The 12191-nt window shown below is 43.6% G+C and overlaps 1 protein-coding gene across 1 annotated transcript in view; it reads left to right on the forward strand.

The window, feature by feature from the left end:
• The window catches only part of Cog7 (component of oligomeric golgi complex 7), an 86099-nt gene that overhangs the window by 36810 nt on the left and 37098 nt on the right, over positions 1–12191 (forward strand). Inside the window, exon 7 of the mRNA XM_004670203.2 lies at positions 7491–7689. Within this exon, the coding sequence (XP_004670260.1) occupies positions 7491–7689 (199 nt within the window). The remainder of the gene's footprint in view (positions 1–7490; positions 7690–12191) is intronic.

The raw sequence follows: 12191 nt of genomic DNA on the forward strand, positions 1-12191 counted from the left end.
CCCTCCCTCCCTCCCTCTTCCCCTCCCGCTCCCCTCCCCCCTCTTTCTTCTTTCTTTTTTTTCTTTCTTTTCTTCTCTCTCTCTCTTTTCCCTTCCTTCCTTCCCTCCCTCCCTCCCTCCCTCCTTCCTTCCTTCCTTTCTTTCTCTTTTGGTTTTTCAAGGTAAGGTCTCACTTTAGCTCAGGCTGACCTGGAACTCACCTGGAACTCACAGTGATCTTCCTACCTCTGCCTCCTCAGTGCTGGATTAAAGGCGTGTGCACCACCACACCCGGCTTTCTGACCTGCTTCTTAAGTAGGACCCAGTGTGATAGTGTTGCCTATTGCTCAGCAGGAGCCTTTGGCATTCCTGAAAGTCATTATCTGGAGATCTGAAAGCATTGCTCATCCCAGTCAGATGGAATTGGAGGGATCGAGATTGTTTTATCTTAACTTCAGCTAAAGTCCCTTGTTCTCACCAAGAGCTGCAGGAAGAGTATAATTCCACAGGTGCCCTCTGACCAATGATGATGTAAGGTATGGGCTCCCAGTGGAAGTCTTGCCTCACTTCCTCACCTAGAGTCTCTAGGCATCCCTCCCTCGTCTTGATGCAGGCAATGCAACAGCAACTCTCAAAGGGGAAAGCCGGTCATACTTGGTAGTGATGATGAATCGGGCTAATGATCATGTGGCTGATGTTGTTTTCACAAGTTGATGCTCATCACTCTTCAGATACTCCCCAGTCATTTGCTGGAATGAACTTGACTGTCATTGGAGAGAGTTCCTTCATAGACTCATGTTGTTCAACTTGGTTAAAGCTGCTGCTGCTGCTTCCTCTTCTTTCTCTCTTTCCTTCTTCTTTCTTTTAAAAAATATTTTTATTTATTTATTTATTTGACAGAGAAAGGGAGGGGGGAGAGAGAGAATGGGCACCAGGGCCTCCAGGCACTGCAAACGAACTCCAAATGTGTGTGCCCCCTTGTGCATCTGGCTATCATGGGTCTTGGGGAATTGAACCTGGGTCCTTTGGCTTGGTAGGCAAGTGCCTTAACTGCTAAGCCATCCCTCCAGCCCTTCTTCTTCCTTTTCTTTCTTTCTTTCTTTTTTTTTTTTTTTGTGTGTGTTTTGAGGCAGGTTCTTGCTCTGTAGCTCAGGCTGGTCTTGAGTTCTCAGCAGTCCTGCTCCTTCAGCCTTCTCAACACTGGGATTACAGACAGGTGCTAACTACCATGCCTGGCCAAAATATTCTCTCCATCCTTGTTTCTTTTTCCTTGAACCAACGTAATTCAGATTTAGGTTATTATTATTATTAATTTGAGAGAAAGAAAGAGGCAGAGAGAGAGAGAGGGGGGGGGTAGAGAAAAGGAGAGAGAGAGAGAGAGAGAGAGAGGGAGGGAGGGAGGGAGGGAGGGAGGGAAAGAAAATGAATATGGGTGTGCCAGAGCCTCTAGCCACTGCAAATGAACACCAAATGCATGCACCACTTTGTGTATCTGGCTTATGTGGGTATTGGGGAATCAAACCTTGGTCCTTAGGCTTCGCAGGCAAGTGCCTTAACTACTAAACCATCTCTCCAGCCCCAGATTTAGGTTTTAACTTCCTGTAGAAGTTTTACAGTTTTTGTGTAATTATCAGTTCTTAAAAAAAGCCTGTGTATCTACATTCAGTTACCTGTCCTTGCTGCTTCTCTTGTTACAAGGGTGAAGCTCATGTCTATGCATGCAAGTGCCTGGCATCATCTAAGAAAACCGGGACTTGTCATACTTCTGTTCGTCCTCATCCTCGATTTTGTAAGGCATGGGTTCATGATCATTTGTACCTGTGGTTCATGTTCCTTTTTTTTCCCAGGGCATAAGCATGGCAGGCAGACTTTTAAATCCTTAAAGCAGTCCTTTTGTAGGGCTTTGTAAAAAATTTAGTTACTTATGAGAGAGAGTAAAAGAGAGAATTGGTGTGTCTGGGCCTCTAGGGACTGCAGTCCAACCCCAGATGCGTACACCACCTGTGTCACGTGCGACCGTGTGCGTTCGTCACCTTGTACATCTGAGTTATGTGTATTCTCTAGAGAGCCAAACCTGGGTTTTTAGGCTTTGCAGAAAATCACCTCAAGTGCTAAGCCATCTCTGCAGTTGTGTAGGGCTTTTTTTTTTTTTTTTTTAATTCAGATTCAGTGTACTTTGGAATTTCTTTTTAAATAGATAGGATCTTGTATATTCCAGGATCTGCTCTGAACATTGTTCTGTAAGGTTTTTTATTTATTTATTTTTGACTCACATGTGTTCAAATACCCAGGAGTATTGTAGAGACACAGGACAGGGCAGTGTTTAGGTTTTTTTTTTCTTTTTTGATGTAAGGCCTCATTCTAGCCCAGGCTGACCTGGAACTTACTGTGTAGCCTCATATTTGCAGTGATTCTCCTACTTCTGCCTCTGGAGTGCTGGGATTAAAGGCGTGCACCACCACGCCTGGCTCAATGTTTAGGTTTATAAGGAACTGCCAGACTTCCTCCCACCGTGGTTGTACCTTTTGTGCTCCCACAGTGGCGTGAGAGTCCTGATTACTCCATGTCCATGCTGATGGCAGACAGGTGTTGTCATTCTTTCAGTGTTAGCCTTTCTGCCAGGTGGGTGTGCAGCACTACCTCCCTGCTGCTTTCACGTGCATTTCCCTGATGACTAAAGACAGTGAGCACTTGCTCATATGCTCATTTGCAATTAGCGTACCTTCCTTTGTGACATGTCGCCTCAAGTCTTTTACCCAATAACAAGAATTGGCTTATTTGCCTTTGCCTTGTTAGTTCAAGGGTTCTCATTTAGATACAGGTCCTTTGCCAGGTGTGTTTTGAACACATTTTCTTCCAGTCTGTACCTTGAGCAGAGGTCTTTTTTGTTTGTTTCTTTGTTTTCGAGGTGCTTGAGATGAAACCCAGAGTTTGCATGTGCTAGGGATGTATGCTACCACTGCACTGCCTCCCAGCCCTGAGCGCAGGTTCTGATTTTGATGAAGCCTTGTTGATCAGTTTTTTCTTTTATAGTTATTGCTTTCCATGCCCTAAGAAACCATCACCACTTGTCAAGTTGCAAAGGTATATCCCATCCTTCTTCTAGAAGCTTGCTTTATTAGATTTTATATTTAGATCTGTGGTCCACCCTAGTATTTATTTGTTTGTTTTTTATTTTACTTTTTAGAAATATTAATTTGAGAGAGAAAAGCAGATAAGGAGAGAGAGAGGCCCACTGCAAATAAACTGCAGATGTGTGTGTCACCTTGTACATCTGGCTTATGTGGGTTCTGGGGAATTGAACCTGGGTCCTTAGGCTTTGTAGGCAAGTACCTTAACCACTAAGCAATCTTTCCCACCCTGTTTTTTATTTTTGTTCATATGAATGAGTGTATTTGTGTATGCTCTATAGCGTTTCTTGCTACTGATTTATAGTTTAATTCCATTGTGGTCAGATAGAATACAAGGAATTATTTCAATTTTCCTGAATGTGTTAAGATTTGCTTTGTGTCCTAATATATTGTCTATTTTAGAGAATGTTCCATGTGCTCCTGAAAAGAATATATATTCTGCAGCATTTGGATGAAATGTCCTGTATATATCTGTTAGGTCCATTCCTTCTGTGACCTCATTTAGTCCAGATGCCTCTTTGTTTGTTTTTTCCCGGGATGACCTGTCAATTGATGAGAGTGGGGTGTTAAAGTCACCCATCACCACTGTGTTTGGTGTTATCTGTGACCTTAGTTCTAATAGTGTTTGTTTGATGAATTTGGGAGCCCCCATGTTAGGTGCATTTATGTTTAGAATTGTAATGTCCTCCTGTTGGAGTGTGCCCTTAATCAATATAAAGTGACCTTCCTTATCTTTCTTGACTAATGTTGGACTGAAGTCTACCTTGTCAGATATTAGAATAGCAACCCCTGCTTGTTTTCTAGGCCCATTTGCTTGAAACACCGTTTTCCAACCTTTCACCCTAAGATAATGTCTATCCTTTGTAGAAAGGTGAGTTTCTTGGAGACAACAAATTGTAGGATCTTGCTTTCTTTTTTTTTTTTGGTTTTTCAAGGTAGGGTCTCACTCTGGCTCAGGCTGACCTGGAATTCACTATGTAGTCTCAGGGTGGCCTCGAACTCTCGGAGATCCTCCTACCTCTGTCTCCCAAGTGCTGGGTAGGATCCTGCTTTTTAACCCAGTCTGCAAACCTATGTTCTTTTGGTTGGGGCATTGAGGCCATTGATATTAAGAGATATTATTGAAAGGTGTGTATTTATGTTTGCCATTTTTTTTGATTGAGTGTATTATGTTTGGCGTGTGTATGTAATTGTGTGTCTAGATGCCATGCTGCATACGTGTAAAGGACAGAGAACATTGAGTGTCACACCTCCATTGCACATTCATGTGTTTCCTTGAGATGGAGTCCATCATTGATTCTGGTGTTTGCTACTTTTTCTTCCCCCACTTCTCCTGTGAGCCCCAGTAATTCTCTGGTCTCTGCTTCCTATAAGACTGCTGTTTACAGATGTGTGTGGCCATGCTGGGTTACATGGGTTGTATACCATCTCAGGCCCTGTCAGGCCCTCAGCACTCTGGCCTACTGAGCCATCTCTCCAACCCCTTAATTAGCTTATGTACATAGTGAAGATCTGGTTGAATGTCCTTTCACACATTTATTAGGTTAACTTTGTAGCCATAGTTAGTAAGTTTGGTCTTGTAGTATTAGTACCCACTGTGCTTTTATTTAATTGACTTGAGGGCTAGTGAGATGGCTCACTGGTTAAAGGCACATGCTTACAAAGCCACTAACTCAGGTTCAATTTCCCAGTTTCCATGTAAAGCCAGTTGCACAATGTGGCACGTGGTGGCACACACCTTTAATCCCAGCACTGGGGAGGCAGAGGTAGGAGGATCGCCATGACTTTGAGACCACCCTGAGAGTATACAGTGCAGGCCAGCCTGGGCTAGAGTGAGACCCTACCTCAAAAAAAATACAACCCCCCAAAAAGAGTGAGTGAAGTTTTGAAATTACAAGTAAAATCAATAAATTTGGTGATATGTATGGTGAATTGATGAGGAGAGGTGTTAGAGAAAGGTAAGAGCTACTGCTTGGTACAGAGTAGTGATGGTAGTGTTCAGTTTCATAAAAAACTGGGCTTGGCATCTCACACCTATACTCCCAGCATGTGGGAGACTCAGGCAGGAGAATCTCACAAGTATGAGGTCAGGCTGGGCTACATACTGAGTTGAGAGTGAGACCATGTCTCAAAAAACAACAGCAGCCACAAAAAAACCGTAAACACTCCTTCCACGGTCAGGGAGCCCCTTGAAAAGAGGGACAGGAAGAACGTAAGAGCAGGAGGATGGGGAGGAGGGCTGTGCACTGCTGTTTTCTGTATATGGTGGGGCTGTTACACTAAAGAACTCACAACAGTGAGGTTTCCTCCTGTCAGCACTTCACCATCAATGGAGGAAGGGTGCGTGAGACCCCACACCTCCCGTGGGAGCTAATGGCACTGACATGTAGTTGCTGGGACAGAAGGGAGTCATGTTCTTCTGTAGTACAGCCACTAGTAAGTAACCAGTCATGCAGCCCATCCATGCCAGTACAGCTGACCCCAATGTAACCCAGTGTGTCAAAAACAAAACAAAACAAAGCAAGGCATGGAAGGAGGTTGGGGATTTACTGGGAAGAAGGGTTCTAGTGGGAGGGAGACAGGATAAGAGAGGGTAATTTTGGGGGGAGGAGATTAAGATAAAAATAACTCATATTGAAGTTTTGGGTGGGTTTTTATGTTTCTCAAATACCACTGGAATTTTGATTAGGTTTACATTCAATGTGTAGATTATGTTGGGTAGTATTCACATCTAAACATACTGTCTTCCAATCCATGAAGATAAGGTGTTTTTCCATTTATTTGTATCTTCTTTAGTTTCTTTTAGCTTTGCTATTCAGTGTATATATTCTGTTTTCTTAAGTTTGTTCACTTTATTCTTTTTTTATAACTTTTTGTTTGTGTGTGTCAGTACAGGTGTGGACATGCCCCATGTGCATGTAGAGGACACCTTTCAGGTTCATTCTTGCTGGTCTACCTCATGTGGGGCAAGGTTTCTCTCCATCTCACTCTGTTGCTTTTTCTTTTTGCTCAGGTGCATCTGGAAAAGTTTCTTGTCTCTGCTTCCAATCTTGCTGTCAGTACTGTGATTACAGAAACCCATCATGGCTTCCAACTTTTTATGTGGGGTCTGAGGATTGAACTTGGGTACTCAGGCTTGAGTGGCGAGTGCTTTATCTGCTGAACAATCTCTCTAATTGCATTTTATTGTTTAAAAAATCTGCTGTTGCAGATGAACTCCAGACACATGTGTCATTTTGTGTGTCTGGTGTTGTAGGGGTGCTGGAGAATTACATCTGAGTTGGCAGGCTTTGTAAGCAAGCACCTTTAATCACTTAGCCATCTTCCCAGCCCTAAGACTAGTTCTTTCATTTCATTTGTAGTGATTAAGGTTACAACACAAAGGCATTTACTAAACAGTATGGAGAGGGGTAAGAGCATCATCAATGTATTCTACTTTGTTTGAGTTTCCCAAAGACCTAAAGTACAGAGAATAGAAAAAGGCTGTCAGTGAATCAGTGAGTAATCTAAATCTACATAGAGATCCTATTCCTGGTGATCTTTAAGAGAATCCATCTGTACTGAAGATCTATGTCAAGGAGAAGAGATGGTTTCTGGCCAGACTGCTAATCTGTACAAAGATGGAAACCCAGCTAACCAGGCATGCTGGCCCATGCCTGTAATCCCAGCACCCATGAGGCTGAGGCAGGAGAATTGTTGAATCCAAAGCCAGACTGGGCTACATAGCAAGACTGTCTCAAAAGAAATGCTCCCTCCAACCCACTCAGTGAATTACTCTTCTTTCATAGTTTGTTGCTCCTTCAGCCCTCTGGTCAGTTTCTGGTGATGACCATCTACTGCTTTGGTAAGCTTGAACTAGATAGAGACTTGGGGCCTTAACTTTTTGGACGTGTTCAGTTGGCAGTGAGCTTGCAGCTTTTGATGAGCCAATTTAGCTGTAAATGGGGATGCTTTGATGTCATCAAGGAGGTGGCTTACTCTTTCCTTCCTCTCATTTAATTTTTGCATGTGTGTGTGCGTGTGCATGCACATGTGCCCGTCACTGCATGTGCACATGAGTGCAGGCCAGAGGTCCATGCTGGGTATCTCCTCAGTTTCTCTGTATTCTTTTGGGAGGATATCTCACTGAACTCATACCTCACTCATTTGGCTAGACTAGCTAGCCAGTAGGCTCCTCTTATCTCTGCCTCCCTAGCACTAGGGTTAGAGGCATGTCTATTACACTATCCTGGGGCGTTTACATGGGTGCTGAGTATCTAAACTTTGGTCCTTGTGCTTTACCCACTGAGCCATCTCCCCAGCCCATGGGAGATGGCTGCTGTAGAAAGTTGGTTCCTCTTAGTACACATGTGCTAATGCAAATGTCTCTTACTGCTGCAGGTTTTCAAGAACCCTCACGAGGTGGTGACAGTGCTGCTGATCCAGACCCTGGGGGCCTTGGTGCCCTCCTTGCCCATGTGCCTTAGCACAGGTGTGGAGAGGGCGGGGCCTGAGTTGGAGCTTATCAGACTGTTGGAGTTCTTTGATACCACCGCCCACTTTGCCAAGGGGCTGGAGATGGCATTGCACTCCCACCCACGTAAGCATTCCTTCCTCTTATTCTCTGGCTTGTCTTTACTTGCTTTGAAGCCTGGGTTTGTTTGCCACCACATTTCATGATCAGTATAGAAGAGGAAGGGGTCAGTGTCTCCATACATATGGATGGCTTTTCTGTGAAAACATTACCCTCATGGAAATAGGTGTTTAATATACTTGCCACCCTAAGGGCTGCCTAGGCACTTTGCCTGCTCTGGGCAGTGATGGTGGCTTCTGCAGCATCTTAGGATATACAGGAAGCTAGATGTGAGGCATGGGGTGGGCTGCAGGTCTCACTGAGCGGGTGGTGTCCTCTTCCTTTCAAGTTAGAACCTTAGGCAGAGGTCCTGGGGAGATGCTCAGTCAGAAAAGTGCTTGCTGTGCAAACATGAGGATCTGAGTTTGAGTCCCAAGAATCAATGCTTAGAAAGCCAGGTGTGGTGGCATGTGTTTATAATGTAAGCTCTGGGGAGTCAGGGACAAGTGGATCCATGGGCTTTGCTAGCCAGTCAGCGTAGCTTGCTTGATGAGTTTCAGGCTAGTGAGAGACCCTGTTCCAAAGAAAAGGTGGATGGCACTGAGGAACCACAGACAAGATTGTCCTCTAGCCTACAAACATGTACGCACTCATCACACACATGCATACACATCCACAAAACCTCAGACAGCTCCATGTGAAAAGTAAGTTTAAGAGCATACATATGTGGGAAGGTTTCAAAGAGGCAACAAGTAAGCTTTTCAGGATAGGAGCCATGCCAGGACTGAAGGTGACTGTAGGGTGAATGGCTTTCCCAGTAGTACAGCTTATTCCTGGGCAGATAATGTGTGGTAGGCTGCGTCTCCCATCTATGTTAAAAGCATCATAAATTTTTAAGTAACATACACCTTGTGACACATGCTGCTGTCAGATGAGGAAGTTACTTCATGAAGGCTTCATTCTGCCATGTGGCTGCTGTGTGTCACTAACTTCGTTTATTTAATAGTTATTCTCTTAAATTACATTGCATTTAATTGCCTTACATTCCAGGGAGTGTGTTTATCGTTCGGGTTCCTGATGATTCATAGGTATTTTGTCACACTTACTAGTCAGGCTCAGTTGTGGGAGAGGCATGGTGGATGTGGGCAGCTTCCAGAGAACTGGGATCCCCTGGCAGGCTGTGCATCCTGCTGTAGCAAAGTGGGACAGAGGTTGCACTCCTTCCCCAGGGGCGGACTTTCTTGAAGACATGGGAGCCATTCTTCAAAGTCAGCCATGCAAGTTTCTATTTCTAGTAATTCCTACTGAAGTTTTCAAAGCTGTTTTTTGTTTTGTTAAATTTAAAAACACTTTTGGAAGCCAGATGTGGTAACACATGCTTTTATCTCAAGGACATCCTGAGATATATGATTAGATCAAGTCTCATAAAACTAAAATAAGGGCTGGAGAGATGGCTTAGCGGTTAAGCACTGGCCTGTGAAGCCTAAGGACCCTGGTTTGAGGCTCTGTTCCCCAGATCCCACATTAGCCAGATGCACAAGGGGGCGCACGCGTCTGGAGTTCGTTTGCAGAGGCTGGAAGCCCTGGCGTGCCCATTCTCTCTCTCTCCCTCTATCTGTCTTTCTCTCTGTGTCTGTCGCTCTCAAATAAATAAATAAAAAATTAAAAAAAAACTAAAATAAAAAACTTTGGAAGCACAAAAATAAAACAGAGAGGGCTGGAGAGATGGCTTAGCGGTTAAGATGTTTGCCTGCAAAGCCAAAGGATCCCTGTTTGTCTCTACTGGATCCACATAAGCCAGGTGTACAAGGGGTCGCATGCGTCTAGAGTTTGCAATGGCTGGAGGCCTTGGTGCACCCATTCTCTCTCTTTTTCTCAAATAAATTATATATGTGTACTGGGCTCAAGTGGGACCCTACCTCAAAAAACAACAAAAAGATGATCTATAACTTCCCCTGACAGCATTCTGTTCTGTTTTTTCTCAGTAGTTCAAACAATACACATTAAAGCTAGGTGTGGTATCATAGTCCTACAATCCTAGTGTTTAGAGCACTAAGGCTGAAGGATTGTGAGTCTGAAGTCAGCCTGGGTTACATATTGAGTTCAAGGCCATCCTGAGCTTTACAATGAAACCCTGTCTCAAGGAAAACCAACCCCTCAGATAAATAAATAAATAAGTATTGTTTAGGAACAATAATATATTTTGTGTGTGTGTGTATTGCATTTGGTTGACATTTCTCCTTAGTTACTTGCTTAATCTAAAGGTCTTTTCATTTTTTTTTTTTTGAGATAGGATCTCATTCTAGCTCAGGCTGACCTGGAATTCACTGTGTAGTCTCAGGGTAGCCTTGAACTCATGGCAGTTCTCCTAACTCTGCCTTCTAAGTGCTGACATTAAAGGCGTTCACCACTGTGCCTGGCTGTTTCATCTTTCTTTTGTCTTTAATGACATTGACATCTTTGAAGAAGACAGTTCTCTTGTAGAATGTCCTGCATTCTGGAATTATCTCCCCCCATTATTAGATTTATAATAAATAATTTTGGCACAATACTGCACTGGTGCTGCTGTATATTTCCTGTTGCATCACATTGAGAGATACATAATGTCCAGTTGCTGGTGACAGATTAATCACGTGGTCAATGTTTCTGCCAGAGCGCTCTGTTGTCACTACCTTTTTCTCTTTGTCATTGTTAAGTCATCTCTGGTGTGGTACTGTGAGCTCACAGTACTACCATTCCTCAGGAAATACTTGCCTAGTAATGTAAACATCTATTGATACTCACTGCCTGAGTAAACTTGTACATTGCTGACTATAAAATGATTTCCTAACTCTTCCATTCTCTACATCTAGTTGTAGTATCCTGTTGTAAAGAAGTGATCTTCTCTTCCTCTTTCCTTTATTATTTATTGACACAAGATCTCACTGTGTAGCCCAAGCTGGCCTTGAACTTGGGTTCTTTCAGTCTTAGCCTCCAAGTACTAGGATTACAGGTACTTGTCACAATGCTCAACTTTTATTTTTTCGTTTGTTTGATTTTGTTTTTGTTTTTTGAGGTAAGATTTCACTGTGGCCCAAGGTGACCTGGAATTAAGTATGTATTCTCGGGGTGGCCTTGAGTTTACGGTGATCCTCTTACCTCTCCCTCCTCAGTGCTGGGATTAAAGGTGTATGCCACTACGCCTGGCTTTCTTTTTTTCTAACTTAAAAAAAAAATACTTTATTTGAAAGATTTTATTTATTTATTTATTTATGAGAGAGAGAGAGAATGGGGACACAAGGGCCTCCAGCTGCTGCCAACGAATTCAAACGCATGTGCCACCATGTGTATCTGGTTTATGTGGGTTCTGGGGAATTGAATCTGTGTCCTTAGGCTTTGCAGGCAGTTGCCTTTACTGCTAAATCATCTCTCCACTCCTAGGATTCCTTTTTTAAATTACTTACTTAATTAATTAATTTGACAGAGAAAGAGGGAGAAAGAAAGAAAGAGAGAGGGAAGGAGAGAGAGAGACAGGCAGACAGAGAGATAATGGGTGTGCCAGGGCTCCAGCCACTGCAAACAAACTCCAGACACGTGTGCCCTTTTGTGCATCTAGCTTATGTGGGTCCTGGGGAATCAAACCTAGGTCCTTTGGCTCTGCAGACAAATGCCTTAACTGCTAAGCCATCCCTCCAGTCCTCCCCTTTTTTGATCATTATTTATTTGCAGTACAGAGCGAGAAGAAAGAGAGAGAGAGGTGGGGAGGAAGAGAATGGGAACACCAGGGCCTCTGGCTACTGCAAATGAACTCCAGAAGCATGTACCACCTTGTGCATCGGGCTTTACGTGGGTACTGGGGAATTGAACCAGGGTTGTTAGGCTTTGCAGGCAAGTGCCTTGACCACTAAGCCACCTCTCTAGTCCCCCTTTTCTAAAATATGTTATAATTCAACATTTCTCCTCATTTTGAAGTCCAAATAAGTTCACATTTGTTCTGTGTTTGCCCCTTCCTGATGCCTCAGATATCTTTTTGACATATGTCTGTCAGTCTTAGAATGCTTCTTTACTTTTTGCCACACAATATTCCAGGAACACCTTGTACTTTCCCTCACATCAGCAGTGGAACCCACCACTTCCCTAGAAAATTTTGTTTCTTACAGTGGGAAATGGTCTTCAGAAACCAGAACCTGGGCACCAAGGGCTGCTTGTTATTGCTGAGGGGTCATTACTTCCACACTTAGTGGATGGAGCTTGGAAATGATATATATGATTTCCATTTATCTGTTTTAAATTTTTACTTATCTGTGTGTGTGAGGGGAGCACGTATGCCACAGAACTTGTATGGAGGGCAGAGGACAGCCTTAAAGTGTCTGGGCTTCACCTTCTTTGAGACAGGGTCTCTAGCTGCCATAATAAACTTGCCAAAGTGCAGATGAATGTCAGACTAGCTATTCTTGAAGCTTTGGATTCTCTTGGCTCTGCCTCCCATTGTCATAGGATCACAGACACATGTGCCACTTCGCATTTGGCTTTATGTGGGTGTTGGGGAA

The sequence above is a fragment of the Jaculus jaculus genome, chromosome 12, assembly GCF_020740685.1.
Source record: "Jaculus jaculus isolate mJacJac1 chromosome 12, mJacJac1.mat.Y.cur, whole genome shotgun sequence".
Taxonomy (NCBI): Eukaryota; Metazoa; Chordata; class Mammalia; order Rodentia; family Dipodidae; genus Jaculus; species Jaculus jaculus.